Here is a 27,502-nt window from a genome sequence, read left to right on the forward strand (position 1 = left end):
ACACAACAGCCAGAATGATCCTGTTTTGAAAGTCAGATCATGTTTTACTGCTACAGAAAGCCTTCCAATAGATTATTAGCTCCTCATAGTCAAAGCCCCACACAAAGTGGCCCATGACTTATCTGACCTCACCCAACCTCAGACACATTTCTGCCTCAGGCCTCTTGCATTTGCTGTTAGAAGCTTTGCAATGCTTCTCCCTTTAATATGTAAGGCCCTTGAACCATCACCAACATCCTTGAACCATCACCAACATCAATTCTTACTCAATGGTATCCTATGCAATGACATTTGCTCTGACCACCATATTTAAATGCAAAGGCACACATTCTCCCTATTTCTCGTCTCTGCTTTATTTTTCTCCATAGCATTTATCACCATCTATCATTCAGTACATTTTACTTATTTAATTGAGCTTCTTTTCTACTTCCTACTAGATGTTTACTAGAAAGGATAAAGAGTAACGGCCTCTGTGATCTTAAAAGGACAGGTTTTAAACCATTTGGGTGTCTGCTTGCTAATACGTCTGTATGCATGCAATGATAGATGTGGAGCTGTGACGTGCTTTCTTAAACACGTATCTCCTCGTTCCAAGTTTGTAAGGGAGAAGATCTCAGCTAGTCCAAATTACTGAAGGCTATGAAGAACCACAAAATGACTTTATAGAAAAGTGACCACCCAAACTGGCTTATCTTAGTTTGCTGCACTGCATTAAGAAAACTAGACCTAAAATACATCAAAAGGGATATAAAAAATTCCAAGTGTTAAATAAGTCTAAATGATTACAGTGAAAATAAGGATTGAAATAGGAAAAAAAAAAAAAGTATGGAAAGTTCTTGGTTCTTTTATTGATCTTATCATATATTCAATTATTTTTTTTAAAAAAAACAAACAAAAAATACCCCAAGGTTTAAAAAACTGTCCTCAGCCCCTGAGAATGTGCAGGACGAGAATTCATTTTTTCCTCCTCAGAGTTTATCATCAATATCCGAGAGAACAATCTCTGTCTTGGTACCATTATCAACTGGAAATTGTAAAGCGCAAGGGCCTGGCTGGCTTTATTAACAAGATGTTTATAAACCTACCTTTCAAATATTTTAAAACATTTACACATTTGATAACAAAAAAGATGTATAAAAATTAAAAAAACACACAAAAACAAAAGCCATGCGCTCATTAACAGATAATTCAAGTCTCTTTCCCAATTTAGTAATACATCATACAAAAGTATTCATATTAAAATATAGAAGAGTTGTACAGTTGGATAGTCCTACTAAACTAATAAAAAGTACTTCAGTTCTGTTATCTTAAGATCCCATACTGCAGCTTCCTCTGACCACATTAATGTAGACAAGCCTCAATCAGTAAGCACACTAATCTAAATCAAATTCCATCTAGTTGAAAATAATCATCATGTGCTGCCCAGAGATGGTGAGCATGAATGGATTACTGAAAATATTCATGGTAATTGCAGGTTGCTATTTATGTTGACCAGATTCAGAGGAGTTTACTTAGAGAAATATCTAAGCATGCAGACCACCAATGCTAAACACACAGGAATATCACTCTTGACATCTACACGAAAAACAGCCCAGGATCCTCTCTGCAATGTCACAGTGTGGTTGTTATTTCATAGTGTTAGATACACTGCTAGTGACAAAATGAAAATGTATGATTGCAGTTATTTTATTTTCAAGAAATATGCTACCACAAGAGGTTTTTTTTTCCCTAGTCAGTGGAGTGTAAGTTAAATATTAAGGACTATGTATTATCTTCAAAAGCCCCAGGTTCTTCTGCTTGTAAACAGGTGTGCACAAAATACTAACAGTGATAATAATTGAAAGATGCTTTTTAATTATAAGGAGTTGCTTAACATATTCCCCAATTCCCAAACACATCGAGTTAACACACAAGTCATGGTGGTAAATGGGGAATAAAGACCTGCTCTAAAATCAAGTGGCAATAACACAACTGGATATTTAGGCTGGATCCCTTCTCTGTGTTATATCATAATAGTTTTTTATCATCAGCATCATCAGAACTAAATTAGAAATCAGGAAACCTGGGTTCTAATTCCAGATCTGCTGCTGACAATCTAAAGAACTACATAATCACATATACACCATGGAATACTATGCAGCCATAAAAAAGAATGAGATCATGTCCTTTGCAGGGACACGGATGAAACTGGAAGCCATTACTCTCAGCAAACTAACACAGAAAACCAAACACTGAATGTTTTCACTCATAAATGGGAGTTGAAAATGAGAACACATGGACACAGGGAGGGGAACACCACACACCAGGACCTGTCGGGCGGTGGAGGGCAAGGGGAGGGAGAGTATTAGGACAAATACCTAACGCATACAGGACTTAAAACATAGATGACAGGTTGACAGATGCAGCAAACCAGCACGGCACATGTATACCTATGTAACAAACCTGTACGTTCTGCACGTGTCCCGGAACTTAAAGTAAAATTTAAAAAAAAAAAAAAAAAAAAAAAAAAAACAGAGCTATATAATCATGGGAAAAGCCTATAATCTCTGAGCTCTAATTTGCTTATTTTTAAAAAGAAGATTTTGGCCATAAATGCTTTTAAAACAGAATATAAAAATGCAAGTAAAAATGACTACCTAAACCACTAAAATTGATCCTAATTTATAAAAGCAAATATATATATGCCACGGGATAAAAACGGAATGACTTTCACCAGAGGGGAAAGAGCAAAATGACACTACATTATGAAATTAAATGGTGATGAGGATGCTGAAAAGAACTAACATACAAGTCTTGTAATGAAGAATGCTACAAAATGCAAAGAAAAAAGATACTGTCAAACTCTACATTCCCTTTGACCTAGTAATTCTATTTTTGAACACAAATTCCCCCCAAAAAATTTTCTAAAGAGAAATCAAAGATCTCTAAAAAGAATCTCCATAGCAGCACTATATATAAGAGAGGAAAATTAGAAACAACCTGTATGTTCAAAAATAGAGGCAGAGTTAAGCAGAATCTGGTTTCACTAACAAAATGGGACAAAGGCCTACATAGCCATGTTTTAAAATACAGAACTATCTTCAAAGAGTGGATGTATTCATGTGATATTACATAAAATGTAAAGGTTGATCACAAAACACCCTTTTTATGATTTCGCAAAAACCACACGGTTAAAAACTAGAAGATAAATGGAAGGGGTGCAGTTAGTTCTTTGAGTTTGTTATTTTGGTAAAATTCATTACACCAGCAAAAAATAGAAGGGAAATGGGGAGGAGAGAATGCTCTTTAAACCACAGTCCAGTTTGTACATTTCATGCTGCTTCTATATAATTTTCTACCATGACAAATATCAACTTATGTCTCTACCTTACATTCAATGTTCTTCAAGCATTTTCGCAAAGATTATGTTAATTGTTGGAAAAATAATCAGCGTTCATGGCACCAATACACCCACATATTAAACTTTTATACAAAGTCTAGTGTGTCAGATGTATCCTATGAAAGTATATTGTACATATTGGTGAGCCATTGTCATCCTGTCCCCATATGCCATCAATGGGAAATTAAAGGAAGCACCCAGCGTTAGGAGTTATGATTCCAACAGGGTCTTGGACTCTAAAGTCAACCAATATATGGTAGAAGATGCTATGACGTAAATGCCTTGGGAAACTGTCACATACCTCTTTCTACAATTACTGCTTTCCTTCAACACTTATAGGCGACAAATTCATGGCAAAAGTCATCACTCTGGTTGGCCTAGCAATATATCCCTTTCAGTTGTGGCAAATATATAGTACATGGATTTACTGCAGTACACAGAATTCACAGATATAATTATGGTGTGGTATTTGGCTTCAGTGTATAGCTATAGCATTGGATTATCCTTCTACTAAAAACTCCAAAAAGACATAAAAGGTAAAAACCTAGAATTATCCTAAGTAGCAATTCTCCAGAAGAAACAGTAACTGGAGATAACACGCTTGTGTTGAATAGAAATGCTGATGTTCCACAAAAGCCTGTGTAAATTTTCTTCCTTCCAAAAAGTTGTTTTTTTCTACTAATCAATATTTTAAACAGTATGTTTCGAGCTTTAAGATGCTGGTATCCTTTAACATATTCTGAGAACGATAAAGAAAAAAGTAATGGTGTCATGTGAGAAACTGTCAAAAAAAAAAAAAAAAAAAAAAAAAAAAAGGCTAAAACCTAAAATTGGGAACAAGTGGATATAGCAAAACTGCAAAAATCTACCACAGACCATTATACATACTTTTCTCAGTGATAGCTAGAGCAGAAAGTAAAAAATATTTTCAATCTTTCACATTTACAACTTGAGCAAAAATCCTGTTTCTAGTTATCCTAAAAAGACACTGGCAAAAAGCTATGTCCAATTTCTACTGTTACCAGCATTATCTAATAATGTGAACACAAGCTATCATTTTCAAAACTATTCAACGTGCCAAAGTAATTAATCTTAAATCAATGGTTGCTAGTGACACACCATGTGTTTACTTGTAAACAACAAATTATAAGCTTTTAGAAAATGAAATTACCCATTTAAAAATGAATCTCAAAAATATGCTGCAGAAACGCAACCAATTCCACTTTTTGTTATCTGTCTGAATTATTCTACAGAATCATATCAATATATTTTATACACATTTACAGGTCATACTAGTTCTAGGGTGCCAAGTAATAATTTAAAGATTTAAAGAAAATGGCACACACACACAACTCCAAAAGCCATATTAAGTTAAAGAAAGGCTGTACACGGATTTAAATTAAACCTCCATTACCCACCAGATGAGATAGCAATTCAGTGTTGAGACAGACTAACTCAAACATTCACCCATTAAAATACCAGGTAATGAGGCAGGGACAAGAGCATGCCTTAAAAAAATTAAAAATCAACTTCAGAAAGATAGCATAGGCGTGAGCAAATCCTAATTTAAATAGAAATTAAAATAAAATATAACCTGCACCCAAGAATGTTAGTAGTGAAGAGGCCATTTACATTTCAAAGTCCTCTGTCTATGGTATTCTTAAGTACTATACCACTAAGGTTTGTCAGTTCTGTGGAGACACTTCAATTAAGGCTGTGTGGTAGAGCTCTGTGTAAATTAATTAGTTGAGGTTACACAGATTTTCTAAAAGCAGCTCTCTAAAACAGCCTCAGAGATATGCAAGATTTGTGGGGAATTAAAATTTAAATACAACTTACTAATCAATTCTTCTTGCTTTCACATTTCAATGACATTTTGCGTAATAATAAATAAGTCCATGAAAATACTACTAACCAACATTTTATTTGCTTTCAATTAGAGCTAAAGGAAAGGGCTTTCAATTTTCCTTTTGATACTTAGGTTTTATTTCAGATTTTATCTAGACTTATTGGCAAGAGTTTCCATATGATAACTATAATGAACTTGATCCATATTTAAATGGGAAATGAGACTATATTTGAAATTCACATATGCTACAACTAAATTAGCTTTCTAGTAATTGCTATAAACAATGTCATAACAAAAATATGAATTTCATACTCCTGCACTGAGACTTTACATGTTAAATTCATTCACTATAATTCAGCTAAATATTAAAGCTTCACATTTTATCTAATATAATATCATAATTTCCTTTAATTCAAAATACTAAGTCATTTTTTCCTGTAAATAAATTTTAAAGCCATTAGAACCAGATGTTTCATAATTATTCTTCAAAATATTATTCTTTAAGTAAAATGTATACACAAAAATGGTAATAATCAGTTACATAACGATTTCTCCTGTAAATTAAAAATGGAAGAAATCTGAAGATTTCAAGAGATCAGGAGCCTTCTAATTATGTATATAAGAGATTCATGAGCTCCTCTGTAATCCTAAAATAAAGTCCCTACAGTCTCATCATAGTGATTGTGAAAAATTCATACTTGTTATACAGTAGAGATGATTTAGACTTTTCTAATGGCTAATTTGTTTCATGAGCATGGACACTGCATGTACAAATGTATCTTTTAAGATAGTACCATTGAGAAGAGGCTGTCCTTCATGCACATCCTTCGATAAGACTGCACTGTAAACATCTTCAGGAAATCCAGTCTTGCATAATGCGATTTCACCAGAAGCCTCTACAGACGCCTGCAACACAAGGAAAAAAAAAAAAGTGTGTGTACAATGATTGCTACCTCCTTCAACTGAGAAACATTCCACTTGGCATAAAGCCTCAGTTTTTCAACTATCTTGTACAAACAACCCCTTTGTTTCCAAGCGCTTACAATTAGAATGTAGAGGGCAAAGGGTTAATCATTTTGATAACTGGAGTAGAAGAAACAAATCCCACTTGTCTAGTCCAGTAAAAGCGAAATAATACACATTCTAGGTTCTTCTAAGGACTGAACATTTCCATTAAAATGCTCATTGTGACTGAAGAACTATCAAGTGGGCGTGGGGTTTGGGGGACAGTCAAATAGTCTTTGGGCTCCACAAGTCACCATCACTAACTTAAGTTTTCATGAAAAATGTATACATTCAAGTATGGAGATTTTTATATTCTGAGCTAATTCTCTATAAAGCTGGTTTCAAGATGCCATGTTCATTTAAAAAATAAAATTATACTTACAACAGTGGGACAGATAGTATTTTATACCAAGTAAAACCAATCAAAACTATATATTTATTTCTATAATTTGAAGGACAGTGATACATTAAAAATGTAAGTAAAGATTAATACAATTATGTGTTTACACTTAAAATTAGAAAGTAACCAAGTATCTGTCATTTTCTATATCATCATATGCACAGTTAATTTACTCAGTGTGCTTAAAACTCAGTCGTATCTACTGCTGTCTAGCTAACCCTCCAAGTTAGTTCCCCTACTTCTTTCAGCCCTACTGACACAATTGGAGGACAGTTAGCCCTCAGCAGAGCTCCTGTAGCATCTGCATTAATTATAGGAAACTCTACCATGTACTGATGGGGATTCAAATACAGAGGAAGGACGAGTAGAATGAGGCTACCCAATGAAGGGATTTCAGTGGCCACAGGGACAGCATTAGGGACAGTCCACCCTAGTGAGAACCAGAAATTGAAAGGAAGAGGAAGGGAAGTCCCAGAAACAGAGAGATCTCAGAACAACTGTCTGGATGAAGCAATGCAGTGCAGCTTCATAATTAAATGACTACCTGAATTATGCATGTGAAATTTTGCAAATACTAATGTTGCAAAAATCCAGACCAATCTAATAAACTGTTCTTTTCAAATCCAAGAAAATAAAAAATAAATTACATTTAAACAGTATTAAATATCACAGTATTTATTCTCAAAAAATTATTAGGAGCAACAGTGAGATACTAGTCCAGGCTCATCAAATGAATAAGCAGTTTTAAGTCTGTTATGTGCAAGAAAGGGCTGTGTCAAGTGAAGAATAAAGAAGTACCAATCCCCTTAAAAGGTGTGAGTGGAAGCTGGTACAGTCACCTTGGCATACTTTTGGCAAACTCTAGGAAAGAAGAATGTGGATATATCCTCCCTACTCCTAAGGAGATATTACCCCACATGAGTGCTCCAGTTGACATGTGCAGGAATGTCCACTGAAGCATGACTGTAATAGCAGAGATTCTGTACGTGTCCATCAAAAGGAGAATGGTCTAATACATTATCACAAAGCCAAAAGAAAAAAACAACATTAAAATGGAAGAACTGGAACTACATTTATCCAAAGGGCTACATCTCAGAGGCAAACTAAAACAAAACAAAAAGTCGGTTTAAGTTCCATGTATGATTAAGATATAAATTTAATTATAAATCAACCTAAAGATGACTAGTAAGTTCAGAAACCCATTTGTGTGACATCCCAAATTCAGACTGAAGACAAGGCTCACTGCAGTATGAAATCTTGCAAAAAAAGTAGAAATCATGACTGATGATTCCACTTATATAAACACAAAAGATAACATAATGTTTTGAACACATACTTATGTAAGAAGAAAAGGAAAACAGCATAGTGATAAACATGAAATTTAGGATAGTGGTTAACCTAGGGGAAGGAAAACTAGGAAAGGCATCAGGAAAAACTGTACGAGTGGCTTCAATTTTATCTGTAATAATTCATTTCTTTCAAAAAGACTCTGAAGGAAACCAGGTAAAAGGTAAGGATCTGAATAGACACATAGGTACAAATTACAGTATTCACCCCACAAACTATCTGCTCTACATATTTCATAATGAAAAAGAGAAAATATCAGAAACCAATTGAGAAATAAGAAGTGAGGCTTCCAATACCCATCAAGTTTGGGACACTGGGACACAGTCTGATACTTGACACGTGTAAACATCCAGGTACTGTCCATGCCCGGCACAGTGCAGGAACTGAGTGAAGGAAAACTTTTGCTTTTAGCTAACCCAAACACACACAGGGAACTCCTCAGTTTGCCATATAAAATGGACAAATGTGTTGTAAACCTGTGTCCCACCAACACGTTAGGGGTCTGCCTCTTCATCCTTCTAGCCCAGGCTTCTAAGAGCAGTGAGGCATGGCAGGTGCTAGCCCAGGATAGGTGAGGCCAGAGCCCAGAAAAGCAGTGGCCAGAAGCCAGTGATGGAAGGCACGGAGCAGATGAGGGTCACATTTCAAATAGGGGCATTCGGGGTAGCAGAGTATGTGGGTTTGTGAGTAAGCACTCAGAGATAAGGAAGTCTCAAGACTAGAGGAAAACCGTTAAGCTTTTATTCAACTCCATGACTGTATCTTGTTTCCCAGTGGATCTGCCCTAAGGTAGGAGAATCAGCAGCACCAAGTTCCTGGTCCAAAACCACAGAAATAGGACTTCAGGGCCACATCGAAGCTGACAGGAAGATGGTGAATGTCCACCTCTGTGTTTTGTTCTCTGCCTTATTTCAGAAAAGGGACCTTTTGTCCTCAATGTGCTGCCCCTTACTAAACCTCTCCATGCTCATTTTCCTCATGTAAAAAAGGGTACTGACTGGCCAGGTTGACCATCAGAATTACTGAAACAATGCTTTTAAAGCACATCTCTAACAAATACTGACTAGTAACATTAAATATCCATGGAAGTCATGTCATACTTTGAATAATTTCATATTCATCTTAAATAGCTGAAACTTTTCTAAATTCTTCTCCCTCAAGACAAAATGGATCCACAAAATATTATTATCCTGGATCCACAATATAATAATAATCTATAATGTATTTTCTTTAAAATAATCTCCATAAAATTATTAAAATATATATTCTCCCTATTTATTTCCTCTCTTAACTTTCAGTCAAAAAATAACAAAGTTAACAAGTTCAAAAAACAAACAGGAAGCACTCAAATGAATACAGGCTCCCAACTGGACATAGTGGAGGCTTACTTTGTGCCAAGCACTGTGCTGGTAAATCAGTATCTCATTGAATTCTCCCTGCAACCCTACAAAGTTGTGCCTGATACCAGGTCTGAGATTGCGGGAGACCAAGAGCTGATGGGCAGAATTCCCTCAAGGGGACTGACTGCACTGTGGTGGTAATCCTTGTTGGGCATTGGAGGTTCTCTGATCTAACACACAGCTAATGCCTGAATGTTCTACAATAGTAGCTCTCAATCCGGGACAATTTTGCCCCCCAGGGGACATCTGTCAATGTGCAGACACATTTTTAGCTGTCACAACTGCGAGGGGGTGCTACTGGCTACTAGTGGCTATTGGCTCTCAGTTGGTTTCTGATATTTTCTCTTTTTCATTATAAAATATGTAGAGTAGGGAAGCCGGTAACCATTACACAACACACAGCACAGCATCCCTAACAAAGGAGTGCTAAGCTCAAAATGTCAACAGAGCCAAGGTTAAGAAAACCTGTTCTACAGCAGCACATGAAAAAGAGGTATCTACCTACCCATTAACACTCCCATCAGTATGAAGATCACTGTCTCTTCAAGTAGCCTCATCACTCTTGGAACACCCTGCATCCCACAGAGCGAAAACCCAGTCCCTGAGGCTTACTCCCACATAAAGTCATCACTCTGCCAGGCCCAGGATGAAATTCTGGAACTTCAAAGAGGAGAAAGAGGAATCCTACCCTCAACAAGTTATCTGTGGGTATGAGGAGGAGGATGTGAATAACGTGCATTTTCCTAATATTTGAATGGTGCATGGGTTGGCAAGCTTTTTCTGTAAAGGGTAAACTAAGTATTTCAGGCTTTGGAGTCCACAGGATCTCTGTTGAAACTACTCAATCTGCTGCTGTTGTGCAAAAGCAGCCATAGACAATCAGTATATGAATGAACGTGGTTGTGTTCATTCTAATATAACTTCATATACCCTGAAATTTGAATTTCATTCCATTTTGAAGTCTTGAAAGATGCTCTTCTTCTTTTTCTTGCTTAAAAGCATTTGAAAATGTAAAACATATTCTTGGCCAGACCAAAAAAAAAAAAAAGGCAGTAGGAGTGTAGTTTGCAGATCCCTGCAATAGTGTGTTAAGTTTCGTATCACATTGTTATCTCACTTAATTCTCACAATAGGCCCGGTAAGAGGGGGTTAAACTATCTGCACTTTGCTAATGAGCAAATAGATTCTCACACAGAGGTACAGTGAAATACCCAAGACCTCACATCTGAGAGAAAGAGGCAGGATTCAAACTCTGTAGTCTTTCCAAGTACAACAATTACAACACAATCTTTCAAGAAACATGTACTGAGTGTTCATTTGCCACTGGAAACAGAACACAAGATATAGCCCCTGCCCTTAAGGAGCTCAAGACTTTATGTGGGAAGTTAAGATATGCAGAGGATATGAGCAAAGCCCAGGGCAGGGAATCTGGGGGCTTCCCAAGCAGAGCTGGAGTAGCGAGGTGCTAGAGGGTGTCAGGAAAGCCATCCTAGGCAGTCACTGCTTGAACTAAAACAAGGCAGCAAGAAACAGCACAGTGCCTGTGGAATTACAATGAGTTCAGTGTCGCTGGAGTCCAAGAAGCAAGGCAGGATGTCAAAAGTTGAGGCTGGAGAGTCAGACAGGGTTAGATCATAAACGGTTGGGGGCTTGGGGTTATCCTGTTGGCTGGGGGAGCCAGGGACAGATTTTAAGCACCGACTGAATGCATCTGACAGAGAATTCTCTGATAGCTTTGTGGGAAACGTGTGTGTGATAGGGGATGACAAGTGACAACTGGGAGACAAGCTAGGACACAGACCTGAGTCAGCGCAGGGGCTACAAGGAACGAAGAAGGGGCAGATTTTGTCAATACCCAGATAGTTAAGATCGATAGGGCCTTCTGGGCAGGGACTCACTGAGGGAGGGAGGGAGGGAGGAAACAATGCCTTCCCTCATGTTTCCAGCTGAGTGGCTGTGAACATGGGTGCCACAAGTAGGAAAAATAATCGCAAAACTATAACATCAGGAACAAAGTGCTAAAGAAGCAGAAAGAATGGGATGATAAATCTGTCCGTGGGAGTCAAGGAACACTCCACAGCTGAAGTGACATTTAGGCTCTGACTTTAAAAATGACTGAAAATTTGCCAGGGGAAAGAGGGGGAAGTGGAAAAGGGAATTCCAGGCAACAGGTACAGCACAACAAAGCCCCTAGTGATTTACGTTGAGCCTGTAGTCCACCAAAAACACCCTGGTCTTTTTTTTTCCAGGCAACTGTTAAGTTATGGCTTCCTCCTCTAGTATCTTTGCTGCTGATTTGGGGTCCTTAGGGAGAGCAATTTATATTTAACCCTCCAAAATTTGGTCTCAATACATTAACAATTCAGCTGGCTTTAGTAATTCCTTCCAGCTTTACATATCAAGAAAGTCTAATGAGATACCCCAAAGTCTTCATATAGATGCTACTTAGATGCTAAAAACAGGGTATGTCGCATGCCCAGACATGGTTTGGGGATATCTGCCCAGGGCACACCCCTTCAACCCCCAGGGCCCTAAGTGAGCTCTTAAGAAGAGCAGTGATTGCAGCACAAACTTCCAACAGGTCAGACTGCCTGGCTTTAAATCCCAGTCCCACTGCTATCTGTGAGACCTCTCAGAAGAAACAGTTCCCCATCTGTACAACAAGAGTACTAAAGATAGCACCAACTCATAGGGCAGATGAGAGAATTAAATGAGTTAGTATGTGTAAAGCACTTAGGATAGTGTCTGGCACATGGTTATTCAATGTTTTAGCTGTTTGTCATCACAGTATTAATACTATTGGGGCAACATGAATCCAACTCGTGGTGCATCTGCCATACAGGCCGGTAGTTCTCAAACTTACTCAACACAGCAAGTAATCTGGGACATTTGTTTAAAATACAGATGCTTGGGTCCCAGCCCAAGACTCATTAAAACAGACTCTCAAGAGGTGTGATGGATAAATCAGGGTATTTAACAAGTGCCTGTGCTGCATGTGGTGGCCACACATCCAGCCCTTATCTTCACCTCTGGAAAGCTTTCTGAATGTTCTCAAAACAGCACAGCTACCTTTTGACCCTAGTCTTCAAATCCAATAGCTTAGCAACAGCAAAAAGGAATAAAGAAACCATGATTTTTCCGTTCTTAATCCCATGCTCTCTTCTCTTTATTCTGAAAACTACATCATCTTGATTTTGAATTTTTTGTTTTGCTTTGTACAGAGCATTACCCTACCCCCAGTCCTTTAGCAATTCTCCTCTTCTGCACAATTCCTCAAGGATGACAAGCAGTCAGCAAGTCCTCTCGGCCCACCAGTGCAAAATTCACGCTGGTCAGAGGACCTGAACTCATTTAGTGCCGCTCTGTGCTCTCGCACAATCAGCTCACCTATCTTGAGTTTCAATTTCCTCTTACAAGTATTTGCTCTACTCTTCCCAGGCTGAAGATCGACCTCCTTGTCTAGAGAGGACAGAAGTGTAATAGGAGCTGAGTTCTGCTTGCCTGCGAGTATCGGTCTCTCTGTTCCGGTTCTGCACTCGCAGGGACATCGTTTTTGTTCTTGTTCAAATTTTTCCACGGTCTCAATGCTGTGAGCTTTAAAGCCCTGAGTCCACTACTCTTTTCGGTTCCCATTCTCATTATTCTTTTTTATAGTCATCCTTGGTCACTCGATCTGCTTTCCAATTTCCTCCAAGTCACTCCTAAATCCAAGCTCTTAAATATTCCATGTGGAATCACCATGGACAGACTTCAGTTGCCTTGCCTCCTCACCCTCTTCCTCATTAAGATCATTTATGATTATTGGCTAAAAATTTCACCTCTGAAAGCAGCCTAAGCCTAAGGAAATCATAACTTTTCTTTCTGGCTCTGAAGACTGCCTAACCAAAACCTAGACTAAGTTAATTATCATAAACTCTTAAATGTAATCCATCTGATGTCGGATTAAAACACTGATCTCTTACTTTCTCCCTATCAGAGATTCCATAGTCACAATCTTGTAACAATCAGATTATTGTTTGGGAGATTACCAAATGCAGTCAACAAAGTTGAGGCCTTCTTTTGCGTTATGTTTGCTCCCCTGATTTCTTGTGGAAATAAGGACAATAATGGGTTGTGACTGGTTAAGACTGGGTTAAGACTGAGAACTCCGCAGCAAACCTGCTCATGTTTAAATCCAGCCTCCACCATCTACTACCTGTGTGACCTTGGCAAGCTGTGTAACCTCATCTGTGCTTCAGTTTCCTCCTCTGTAATAATAATAATAATAACAATAACAGCTAAAGTACAGGTCTTTAGGATTATTGTGAAGAATACAAAGGGCTTAAAAAATATGTGATCACTATAGGACAAGGGTTAGCTATTATGATGCTGGTATTGTTTTGATTGTGGAGATTAATTTTTTTTTTTTTTTTTTTTTTTTGACAGTCTCACTCTGTCACCCAGGCTGGAATGCAGTGGCACTGTCTAGGCTCACTGCAAGCTCTGCCACCTGGATTCAGCCATTCTCCTGCCTCAGCCTCCCGGGTAGCTGGGACTACAGGAGTCCGCCATCACGCCTGGCTAATTTTTTTTTTGTACTTTTAGTAGAGACGGGGTTTCACTGTGTTAGCCAGGATGGTCTGGATCTCCTGACCTCATGATCCACTCGCCTCAGTCTCCCAAAGTGCTGCGATTATAGGCGTGAGTCACCGTGCCTGGCCTTTATTGTGGAGACTTTTATCTCTGTTCTGTAAGTGACTGAGAAATATTTTAAAATTATCTTGTAAAGAAGGAATACCATAAAGAAACCAAGCTTAAAAAAAATGGAAATTTACTCACAAACAAGGACAAAAGATGCACAAGTGGAATTCCCTTCATGATATGTGATTTGTGGGTTGGGGGATGAAGCCGCAGTACAGGGAGGGCGACAACTATGCTAATACTTTTATTATGCGGTTATGTCTTACAAATGACATAAGCAAACATAAACAGTTAATGAAGACACTGTTAAGGTGGTCAGTTGACTACATGGTGACAGAGTAATGAAACTGTTCAAGAACATTCGGCATGACTAATTTTCCTTTATTTTTTAATCCAATTTCTCACCATACAATTACATTTGCCAGATTCTCGACATCTCACAGGACTCCATCCATGATGCTGGAGGCTATGTTAAGAAGATTATTCAAGAGCTACTGCCACTCATCAAAGATTTTTCTGTGTCAGTTATGCCACTGATGGCACTTTGAATTTCACATCCCTGCGAAAATGCTTAAAACGTGCAGAAGTTTAACCCTGAACAGCTGCAATATTTTTCCTTTGTCAAGTACCACTCTGGAAGGAGATTATCTTGTCCTGCATGGGTTTTTTAACTCTTTCTTGCTTTCATGATGTGCTCTAGAGCAGTTTAGGTTCAATGAATACTGCACTGAGATCACACATTCGCCCCATCTGACCACCTAGTAATTTCCATCTTTATTTTAATTATCTTATTAGGATGTGTCCTTGAGTAGCTCTAGTATCAGTACTTTTAGTTTTCTGATTGTCATTTCTTTTAATCAAGTAAGGACAAACAGAATAGTCAAAAATAGCATTGATGCTGGCACAGGAACCTGCAAACTGTTGAAATTGAACTCTTAGCTGAAAGCACCACAATACAAGAGTTTGATGGACAAAAATCTGGGTCTGCATACAAAATGTGATTTAGAACGTCACCTTCCTAGGAGCAGAAACTATCAAGGCTTAGGACAAGATGAAAATATACATCCAGTGACATCCACATAGACCTTTGTGCAATCCCAAATCTCTTCTGCCCAAGTGAGAAGAGGCTTCCTAGGCTTCCAGGCTTTCTTGAGTCTCAAAGGATAGACAGGAGCTTACCATGAAGCGGATGCTTAATGTAACAGGTAGCAACAATGTACCTACAGGTTTAATTGGCAGGTAAAAGGCTAATACTATCAAATGATAATGGCCCAGGCAGCTGTGCAATTGAACTGTCAGGAAAAGTTCCAGAAGTGCCTATGGCATTCCAGGAGAGATGGCCAATCACGGCTCAGATTGATTCTGTCCCGTCAACTCATTGCACTCAGCAGAGACTGCAACACACTTATATATAATACTCAAAATGTTATCAAATAGTATAGCACTTGGCATTAGACTGTCTTTATAATGAACTTGGAAATTCATTCAACTAAATACACTCAGTATCAGTGACTGCAAATATTTACTGAGTGCTTAATATGTGCCAAAAAGCATGCTACAATGCTTTCCATGCAGTATATCTTAAATAGTCCTCACAACAACCCTATGAGGTAGATGCTGTTAGTACTGCCATTTTGCAGGCAAGGAAACTAACTTAAAGGAAACTGCCCTAAGTCTTTTAGTTAATCAATTTAGGGACACTATTCAAACTGGCATCAAAAGGCCTTGGGGATAACCCTTAACCCAACCACTACAATGCCTATTAGGAAGTATTCACATACATTGACACATAGTACCTAACTGGCTAAGGGCTGGAAATTGTCCTATATGAATTGAGATTAAGTGAAAAATCTGCCTGTTGCCATAATAAATTTTCTCCTAAAATACGATTCTCACATATGATATGTGATATATGCTAATAAAACAATTTCAATGTTTCTGTTCACTATGGAAAAAACTAAGAAAAAAAAGATATCAGGTCAAACTTTTTTAAACATTTTAAGTCCTCCAAATCAAAGTCTCATACCCCCCAGCCCAAATTCTTCTAAAAGTATACATGGAAAATTATCAGTAAATAGCTATCATGGCTAGTATGTTAATTTTCAGACATGATATTGATGAAGGAATAATTATAGTCTATAATGAACTCTTTATACACTTTATTTGCTCTGGAGTCCCCTGTATTCATGTACAATTAGGCCCATTTCATAAAACCTGGAGCATGGTTTCAGTTTTTAAAAATGGTTACAGATGTTTACAGTACCCATAACTCTGATTTAATTTGAGTAGCTGGCCACAGTAATGATTTATGTAATTCTGAGTCCCTGGTAAGATAAACACAACCCAATTATAGCATTATTCTTGTGAGAAAACAACATTCAAGACATAGCTTCCAGAAATGCACTGCAGTGAAAGGAGGCATAACGCCAGAGTTCAAAGACTTTCCTGAACTTATTCTGGAAGCAGCACCCCATCCAGTGGTGTTCTAATAGATCATGCAATAAAGAAGTACATCTTCAAGCCCTGTAGGCTGAGGTTGCAGAGCTAATATGGTCTGTTCCAGTTTCAACTCAAGGGCAAAGGACAAGCATTGTCCCATCTTTGGTGACTGAAGTTTGGCACCTGGATAGTTTTACAGTGTAACCCATAGAGGAAATGCTTCTTCCCTTCCTGATGCTTCTTTCAATGTGGAAGGCACTCTGCTCTCAACTCCCAGTAATTTCCACTGCCCCAGTCAGTCTTATCCTGAATGACAATTCTTAAAGTATGGTCTGAGGAGTGGACTCCTAGGAGTTCCCATGATCCTCTCAGGGGATCTACAAAATCAAAGCCACTTCCAAAATATTACAACATATTTTCCCTTTTCACTCTCATTATCTCACAAGTGTAAAGTGAAGTCTTCCAGAGGCTATGTTATATGTGGTACCTTAACAGAGAAAATTCAGAAGCAGATATGAAAAACCAGCTATCTTCTTATTAAGCCAGACATTAAAGACATTGCAAAAATGTAATGCACAATGCTATTCTTCCCACTAATCTTGTTTTTCTCTTTTGGAAAATACATGAATTTTTCATAAAAAAATGTTATTTATGTTATACATACAACTGGTTTAATATTTTAAATGAATTAAATATAATTTTTTCAGTGTAATTTCTCTATGGTAAACACTGATAGATATTATCTATAATAGAAAAGCTCACTGAAGAACTAATTTTTAAGCAAGTAAAAGAGTCCTGAGACTAAAAAGTTTGTAAAGTGTTATGCTAAAGAGAGAGGGATGGATCAAATTTACCTGAAGGCTGCATTTGAAAGAATAATCTGAGCAGCTGGTGCCCAACCCTGTCCCCTACTCTGCCCATCTGGGAGTCACAGGTCCACAGAAAAGAAGCTTGGTGATCTCATTTTCCATGCTGGGAGTTCACAGATTCCCTGCAGCAATCTGGCAGTGGAAGGAAGCGGGCATGTCTTTGGAATTCTGGGATTCAGTGTTAGTAAGGGGGACATGCCAACAGAGGAAGGCCATGCCTGCCAGCCTAGTGCTCATCAGGACTACGGTGATGTTTTCCTTTCGTATCTTCTGATTCTTCTGGCTTACATTTCACTTGGTTCAGAATTCAAGACAGGGAGGACAGGTCCTATTTACTGGGTCCTTTGAAAGACTTCAGCACTTGGTGACCTATCTGGGGATCTTGAGAAACAAAAAAGGAGTCCAATGTAGGGGAAGAAAGTATTCATGGAGGAACTTGGGCTTCTGGCAGTGGGAAAAGGATGCTTGCACTTTTTTTTTTTTTTAAAGGAAGTCTCACTCTGTCACCCAGGCTGGAGTGCACTTGTGTAATCTCAGCTCACTGCAACCTTCGCCTCTCCGGCTCAAGCAATTCTCCTGCCTCAGCCTCCTGAGTAGCTGGGACTGCAGGTATCCTCCACCATGCCCGGCTAATTTTTGTATTTTTAGTAGAGACAGGCTTTCGCCATGTTGGCCAGGCTGGTCTCAACCTCCTGACCTCAGGTGATCCACCCACCTCAGCCTCCCACAGTGCTGGGATTACAGGCATGACCCACCGCGCCCGGTCCCCTGCACTTTTCTTTTAACTTGGTGGTTTATAGCCTTGATTCTGTAGGGTGGCTGGTTTTTATAGTTGGAGAGGTGGCTTTTAACATCAAAAGGCTTAAATTCCTAAACCACAGAGTATTTTGACCTTGATGCTTGACCACCACTTAGGGTGGCTTATCTCCAGGAAAATGATAGCTGTTTAAGAGGTCGTGCCTCAAGAAAAAAAACAGCAGGACCTCAGGAAAGACTATAAACCAAGGGTCCTAGACAGAAAAGAGGCAGGATGCACAGTGACCTTAGCCCAATGGTGAACAATTTGGGTGAGGGATGCCACAATCTGGGTGAAGGCTGCCACAGTTTGGCCTTGGCAATGGTCTAAGGTAGCTCAGGACTCTGGAAGTGCTCATGGGCCTCAGCTTGAACAAGCCGAGGGGCATAAACAGAGAATTATTTCAACATCTACTGCCTAAAGACTAGTCAATGAGCAATGTTTGTTATTTTTTAATAACACTGAGTTCAAGAGCACTAGCAAGGCTCTCACTTGGGCAAGGTGGGGACAGTGTGGATTCTGACAGCTTGACAATTGGCTCAAGGGTCAGACCCCACCAAGTGGTCTGGATGGTCTTTACAAGTGAACAAAAAATCTTTCCTTGAGGCGGCCTTCTCTGGCCAAAGCCACTCCATAGTAAATGGCAGAGAAAAGAGCCAGTGGTGCCCGAGACTGAAAACACCTGCTCCACCAGTCAACCACCAGATCGAACCCAACGTGGTGATAACACTGGGCTGTCAGATCCAAGGGACACGAAGGGAAAGTCTCAAAGGGAAAGGAGTTTTGAACAGGCTGGCTGTAAACCAAAACCCAACTGAGGAGAGGCTCCCACTGGGAGGTTGTTTAGCACTTCCTATTTACCACTTGGGGTAACACATGCATACCAGGTTTTCTTTCAGAAAGCTGGCATCTGAGATACTGTCACCCAGCACAAGGTTCAGAAATGTCCGATGGTCCTCGTCATTCTTGAGGTGCCTTTTTTCTCATCTAGCATATTCAGTATCTTTATGTTTCTACTTCCCCCTTTCAACTTCGTTTAGTTCAAAGGTTGCAGATTACAGACAAGAGGCTTAGACTGACCAGCATCCAGGAAAGGTTAAAATGAAGAATGTTTTCTCTGCCCACTATCAGTCCATCCCTCACCTACCACGAGCTCTCTACTGTGGAACATGAGAAACAATTTCGCCTGGATGATTCTTCCAGGAGCAGAGCCTGGTTTGCTTTCTAACTTTGAAAACTGTTAAGACTATTGCTGTGATCATCTTGCATGACCCATTAGGTTTTAGTTTGGGAACGCTATAAAAAGTAAAGCTGGCCGGGCACAGGGGTCACGCCTGTAATCCCAGCACTTTGGGAGGCCAAGGCAGGTGGATCACCTAACGTCAGCCTGGCCAACACAGTGAAACCCCATCTCTACCAAAAAATACAAAAATTAGCTGGGCATGCTGGCACACACCTGTGGTCCCAGCTACTTGGGAGGCTGAGACAGGAAAATAGCTTGACCCCGGGAGGAGGAGAATGCAGTGAGCCAAGACTGCATCACTGCACTCCAGCCTGAGCGATAGAGTGAGACCCCATCTCAAAAAAAAAAAAAAAAAAAAAAAGCAAAGCTACAGATCTTCCAAGACTTCAAGAAGTTGGGAATAAGTCTGTCCTGACAGATGCCCATCTCGCCCTCTGAGGGGAGTTGCCACATTTTGGAATAAGCACACACTACTTGATGACAAAGAACATGAGCTCAACAGTCAATCCAAAATTTGGGGACCGTTAGAGGCTAACCCTTATCCTCTACTTCCATGTAGAGGGAGCTGCACTAGTAATAATATTCTTGACTTCTGGCCAACTTAGATAAAGCAAGTGGGCATACGGAGCCCAGGCTCTTCATCACCTTTTTTTCTGTCAGAGCCATACCACCTATGTCATGCAAATATTGTTAAGCTATAGGTCTGAGGGGGGCAGGATCCCCAGATGGGAGCACTGTCGAAGATGGGAGGCCAAGGGTAACTAAATCTGAGATGTTTAAGATTTAGGCCACATTCTCTAACCTTGTCTTTATCAGTAATACATGTTGTAATTTTGGTTCTCTATCTACTGATTCTTTGGTCTTATTTGTACAGAATTGAAATGGATAAGGAGCACTATTGCCTAGCTCCCTTCAAAGACAACAAAATTATCTACAAAGTCTCAATCTTACTGAACACTCAAAGGCCAAGGCTAAACGATCAAAAAGAAGTAGGTCCAAATAACATTGTTAAACAGACAGCAGGGCCTCAGGCCCACTAGGATGTCTCTGTGCTGAGTCTGAGGCACACAACCAAGACCCCTCAAGTACTTAGGGGAGCACAACCAAGACCCCTCAAGTACTCAGGGGAGCACAAGTGCTCGCAACAGAAAGCCACTCGTGCCCCTTGATTGCTGGGTGAGTACAGAACTGGGCCAAGGTGGGGTGAGGTCAGGAGAAAACAGAGTGATTCACAGAAGGAACTATCAACAGCTCATCAGATACTTGCATCTCCAAGTCACCACCAAGAAGCTGCATGGCGAGCAGCAGAAACCGCCTGCTTCTTTGGTAGCCTATCCTGAATCTGGCTCAATCTGTTAGATTTTCCCATTCTTAAGCCCAGAGTTTGCTCCATGAAACTGAGATCCTTTAAATCCTCATTCTAAAGTCCAAATCTCCTTCAGGCAACAATCCTTCAAAGTCCAGAATAGACTAATCTTGCTCCCACTGCGTCCATTCTTTCGCAGACTTTCAGGGAACTGGCCCAGTTGTTATCAGGAAAGTAAAGCACTGTTAAAGCCCTGGCCGGCCACCTCACAGCAGTGTGCCTTCAGGTGAGTGGTTTAAGCCAATCTCTGTTCAGACATCTTTAAAATGGATAATGACAATAACGTCTACCTATTGCAGAGGATTGATGTGAGGATTATATGAAAATGCAGGTCAAGTGCTTGGCCTGGCTCATAGTAAGCACTCAGTAAATATTAATCCCCTGTGTCGGCTACCTAGAAGGTTCTCAATGCTTCAAAACACACCTATACAAGCCGTGACTGAAAATGTTAGGTGAAGAGAATGAGCAACACACAGCAAGGCCAAGCTACAAACAAGTTATGAACTTCATCCAATAGGCTAGTGTTCATACAGACACTTCAAGGCAAACCAAAAGGTCAAAATACATACAAAAACTCTCATCAGAAACCAGATTTCAAATTTAAGGCAAAATGAGACACTATTATGCAGTCCACCAGATTTTTTAAAATGTTGAAGTCTGACTACAACAAGTATCCTAAAATTAGGGGGAAACTATGCACATAGTGCTGGCAGACCAGTATGGAAAACACAATCTTGTATTAGCTAGTAATGATGAAAACATGAATACCTTGCAATCTAGCAATTCTACTCCTTGGTACATATCCAAGAGCAGACCACCGTACTATCACCTGGGAGTCTGCCAGACAGGCAAATATTCAGGCTTTACTGCAGGCTTACTGAATCAGATGATCAGGACTAGGGCCAGGAATCCCTATTTTAACAACCTTTCTGGTGATTCTCATTTAAGTTTGGGGAACACAGCCCTAGAGTATCACTGGCATTTATACCCAGGTGGCATGCATAAGAATGTTGACAGCAGCAAAAAACTGAAACCACACACCCAAGTCCATCAACAATAAACCAAGTAAGTAAACTGCACCATATTCATAGCATGCAATGCTCTACAGCAGTGAAAATGAACAAATTACACCTACACAACTCAGCTGAATCTTGTAACATAATGCTGAGTAGAAAAAGCAAATCACAGAAAAATACATTATATATACACATGCATGACACATGTATACATCTATGCATGATGTATATACATATATAAAAACGTGTCTCCTCTCTCTCTTTATATATATATTTTTTTATATATATATTTTTTATATATATATATTTTATATATATATATATATATATATTTTATATATATTTATTTTTTTTTTTTTTTTTTTTTCCTGAGACGGAGTCTCGCTCTGTCACCCAGGCTGGAGTGCAGTGAAGCAATCTCAGCTCACTGCAAGCTCTGCCTCCTGGGTTCATGCCATTCTCTTGCCTCAGCCTCCCAGCCTGCCGAGTAGCTGGGACTACAGGCGCCCGCCACCATGCCCAGCTAATTTTTCTGTGATTTTAGTAGAGACGGGGTTTCACTGTGTTAGCCAGGATGTCCTCGATCTCCTGACCTCGTGATCCGCCCGCCTTGGCCTCCCAAAGTGCTGGGATTACAGGCATCAGCCACCGCACCCAGCTGTCTCCTCTCTATAAAGAATATATACATAGATGATAAAACTACAAAGGAAAGCAATGAATAAATGTTAGAAAAATCCAGACAGTAGTTATCTCTGGGAGGAGAGAGGGGAATGGACGCAGCACTCTGGGGATGTCCAAGGTAGTAGGAATATTCTGTTTTCTTAACCAGGCTGGTAGTTATACGGATGTACTTTATATGCTTTAATTGTCCTTTAAATTGTACACATACGCTTTACAGACTTCTCTATCATATCACACTTCACAATAAAAAGTTATTTTTAAAAAGGGATCTTCATATATACATATATATATATATATAAAAAATACAAACGGATGTCAATCTGCTTTCATTTTTTTTCTGCCTGGATTCAAATACGTATCAAACCTAGAAACACAGGCCCTGACATGAGGCTACTTGCATTTAAACCCCAGCTCCAACATTTAACACAACAACCTTGCACAGCTCAGATAACCTTGCCATGCTTTGGTATCCTAATATGTAAATTACGTATATTGGGGAGGAATTTAACGGGTTAACACATGCAAAGTGCTTTGTATCGCGTCTGGTACATAGTAATTACTAAAATAATGAAAAGCTATTATTAGGATAGAAAGATACTAAGTTAAAGGCAACATTTCCTGCATCTAATCGTCAATAAACCATCGGCATCTATGAGGACAATGAATCCACCTTCCCTGTTTTCCCAGATGCCGTGCTGGCATCAACCAATACGGTACCATTACACTCAACCCTCTCCTCTACGGGCTTGTCATCATCATGTTAAAAGCATTCAGAGGCTAAGTAACTTTGATTCTAGCCTAGTCTCAAAACACACACAAACACACACACACACACACACACACGCGCGCGCGCACATGGATCCTTATTAGCATACGAAAAAATTAAATTACAGAAACAAGAGACAGATCTAGGAGGAGACACCAGAAAAGCTCCTATCTGATATACCTGTTGTTTCCAAATCAAATCACTGGCAGAATTAACACTCTACATACACTAATGCCTTTCCCTAATTATAAAGACAGTGGAATTGTATCAGCCTAGATAACATCTGTTAAAATTTAAGGAGGATTATTAAAATATTTGCCCTTCAATTGTGGTTTCCAAGTGTGGTTGATGGAACACTGGTAGTAGGTAGTCCCTGCAGAGCTATAATTTATCTGGTTGTCACACTGAACATAGAACAAAGTCTTGCATGCATTAAGTGCTCAAACTTATTTAAACAATTACATTATCCATTGATTGTGTTTGTGTAAAACCACGGTTAATGACCAGGTCCCCAAATCTTCAAATAAATATACAACATCTTGCTCACTATATGAAAGCACTTCTCTTTCTATTATTATTACTATTATTAGAGTCAGAGTCTTCCTCTGTTGCCCAGGCTGGAGTGCAGTGGTGTGATCACAGCTCACCGTAACCTTGAACTACTAACTCAAGTGATCCTCCTGCCTCAGCCTCTGGGGTAGCTGGGACTATAGGTGTGCACTACCACACCCAGCTAGTTATTTTTTGTAAAGAGGGAGATCTCACTATATTGCCCAGGTTGTTCTCAACGTCCTGGGGTCAAGCTATCCTCTGGCCTCAGCCTCCCAAAGTTCTGGAATTACAACTGTGAGCCACCACACTCAGCCTGAAAGCACTTTTCTAAGTGATTTATATATGCGCGCGCGCACACACACACACACCCATTTATTCTTGATAACCACCTTATGATAGATACTATTTATTACCCCATTTTACAGATGGGCATACTGAGACAGAAATATCAAATGTGTTGTCCAAGTCCACACAAAAAACAAGTGTCAGAGCCAGGGAACCAATGCAAATCTGGCTCGAGTCCCCAATCTTAACACTGTGTCACACTGCTTCTTCAGGCTACTAAGTCAGTGTAACGTAAGAGAAAAGACAGAAAAAGATTTAGAAATCCACAGAAATGATGCACTTGATTAAAAAAAGCATTTCAGTTCAGAAAAGCAGAAACTTTAACAAATGCTAAATGTATTATTGTGTGTATATATATCACCATGTATACAAAATCTAGGCAAAAAAATAAAGCAAGACCTCCTTCCACAAAACACATAGAAAAGTAAATTTCAGATAAATAAAATATCCATATGTGAAAACACAAACAGATAAGTAATATCTGACATAGTATGAGGTTTGAGGAAGCTGTCTTTGGAAATGGACAGGCCTCAATTTATATGACTGCTTACCCACCAAAGAGGAGTATTTCAGACACACTCACATATATATGTATGTCTGTATTTTAATTACGAAGAACCAAGATTCACGAAAATAAGGAATCACAATCTTGACAGTATCTATTATATATAAATACTTAAAGTAACCTTTCAAAATGCTTTATTTTCCACCCTAAAATGTTATAAGCAATCTGCAAAATAATCCACTGTTATCTACGTTTGAGTACACCGCTACCTCCCTTTAAAACACAGCTTCATCAAGAAGGCCTCAAATAAAGGGAAGGATCATAAACCAAATCATGAATTTAACTCGGTTTCATTTACAAGGTACTTAATTCTAAATCAATTTGTAAATTAAATCAATGGTTATAATATTCTCCCCAAATGTTCTTATCTGTCAAACAGTAAAGATAGCACTGTGAAGAAGACGTAATGCCCTCAAACACAAACACCGTATGTACATAATTACTTTTATGGTAGAAAACCAATGTATGGAGGCAAAAGCAAGTGAAATACAAATTACCTATCAATAAGCTAAGGCCACACCAAGAGCACAATCTTTAAATTACGGTAAAATTAAGTCCACAAGTGTAAGAAGATAAATAAATTAGAGAAGCTTTGAAGCCAACAAATCCTTGGTGGGCAATTACCTATGGAATTTGATTCCTCAAGTCTTCATCATTATGCGTGGAATCCTCTACCAGCAATCTAGAGCTATTAAACCATTATAAACAGAAAAGGCCTCCAGATAGATAGATCCTGGGACAAATGTGGGCAACCTGCATCCCTCCTGGCAGACTCTCAGATCTTTAAAAAAGATACACAAACATAAAAAAAAAGGTAAATGGAACCCAGATACACACAGTGTGTGGAATTAGAAACCCCTCAATGTAACCTTTCCAAAATTAAAAACAAAAACAAACTGGGTAAAGCCTTGTTGAAAACTGGGTCACCAGTAAGCTCAGAGAACGTATTAAGAAGCATTGCTGAAAAGATTAGCGTCTGTTAACACCTAAATCTTCTGATTAAAAACTTCAGGTCAGAAAGATCATTTAGTTCTTTGTCTCCACTCTCCTTCTAATAAAAGGAAGGACAAGAGAGACTATAACTTAACAGAATTCCAAATGTCTTTGGCATTTGGCTGAAGTGATATTGACAAACTACCAGAACTACGGCAAAAGACATTGTAAGAAAACTCACAAAAGGTATTTAGTGGCTTGACACCATAAATGTGCAAGTGGCCTTTAGCTGCAAAAAACGATTAATCTTTCCATTTTAAACCAATTTTCAACCTCCTTACCTCCAATATATTTCTATAGTGTCCATAAGTCTTTCCTAATTTTGTGACAATTACAAATACATATGATATAAATATGAGAAAGATTCTGTGTACTGAGTGGAAGATGCCAAACACAAAAGAGAATATGGTTTCATAAAGTATAAATAAGCAAAAACATCATGCTGTTGGTAGTCAAATAAATAGTTACCACTGAGGGATGTTAAAATTGGAAGGGGGTACCGGTAAAATTCTGTCTTGATTCAGTGGTGATTAACTAGTATGTTCCATTTAGAAACATTTAGCAGACTGTCCACTTCTATGTACAATTTCCTGTATGCATTTGACACTTCCATAAAGTAAACATATGTGTATTATACATATTTAATCTTAATTTTGAGTTCCCTAAAATACCGTACCAGGAAGCAGGATATTAGAACCCAATCGTGGAAGTGTTGACACCAAACAGACTTTACCAAGAGAGTGAGTGCCAAAGGCTAATATTTTCACTGCAAAAACAGACTTTTCTTTATTTACTCAACCTGAGAGCCATGAAGAATGAACTTCAGACTTTGAAAGTCTGTGTTAACCAATTAAGACAACAAAAGGAAAAATAATAACAAAGTGGTCACAGTTTCTAGTTTATTAAAGATTTATGTTAAGTGGGGGTGGGGCGATTATATCCCCCTTAAACTTAGTGAATGTATTTTTTTAGTCCTTAATTTCAGGTTCCACTTAATAGTTTCCCAACAAACAGACATTTCGTGCAAGATTACAGTCAAGCCAAGTGTATCCACCCACCAACAACAGGTCAAGTTACAAGTAAAATAGTTCTAGGTTTTTCCCAGCAGCAAACAAATCAGTATCTGTACGCAGTTACTCTACAGAATATTCACTGGAACTTGTCTGTAGGGGGTCATTTTGAGATGTGGACATGTATATTAAAATACGGCAAATAACTTTATCATAGTGTGAGAAAAAGTAATGCAAAGTTCAAATATGGAAAATATTTGAACATTAAACATTAAAACTTCTCAAAAATTGGTGGTGGAATATCTTGCATTTACTTTCACACTGAATATGGAAAAAAAGAGTTTCAAAAAAAATGTGTAGTCTGTGGCCTGAGAGTTTATAGGCTTTCAGAAAGTATTTTATGTTCCAAGATTCATATATTATTTTGGAGTACTTACCAGCATATTATTTGTTGATCAAAACAATTAGAAGAACTTTTAAAAACTGATTATGAATGCTTCTAAAATGTTTTCTCTCTCCTAGAGACCATATGAAAAATGAATGAAAATCTTAACCAAGCATTATGTTTTGGCTTCAGATGCCAAAAGAAAGTAAAATATTTAAGGCCAAGGTTAAACAGAGAGTGTAATTCAAAAGTTAATTATTTAAAGAAAAAAAAATCAAGTAAGTAGAGAGAAACTCTTCTTTATTGTGATATTCATTCTCTGGGTATTATACAAAAAGGGCTGCAGTCTGATAAAGAGAGAAACTCGTATGCTTTGTAGTCAAACCCAACTTGAATATGACAAATATGGTTTTATT

General features: G+C 38.7%; 1 protein-coding gene across 3 annotated transcripts in view; it reads right to left on the reverse strand.

Moving 5' to 3' along the window:
• CDH2 (cadherin 2) overlaps positions 1–27,502 on the reverse strand; it is a 245,592-nt gene that overhangs the window by 209,384 nt on the left and 8,706 nt on the right. For all 3 annotated transcript variants that reach the window (XR_001897295.2, XM_009192559.3, XM_003914260.5), the window contains exon 2: positions 6,023–6,134. Coding sequence is in view for 2 of the 3 variants with exons in the window: in XM_009192559.3 (XP_009190823.1) it covers positions 6,023–6,134 (112 nt within the window). In the remaining variant the exon portion in view is untranslated. The remainder of the gene's footprint in view (positions 1–6,022; positions 6,135–27,502) is intronic.

Source organism: Papio anubis, chromosome 19 (genome assembly GCF_008728515.1).
Source record: "Papio anubis isolate 15944 chromosome 19, Panubis1.0, whole genome shotgun sequence".
In the NCBI taxonomy this organism is placed as follows: domain Eukaryota; kingdom Metazoa; phylum Chordata; class Mammalia; order Primates; family Cercopithecidae; genus Papio; species Papio anubis.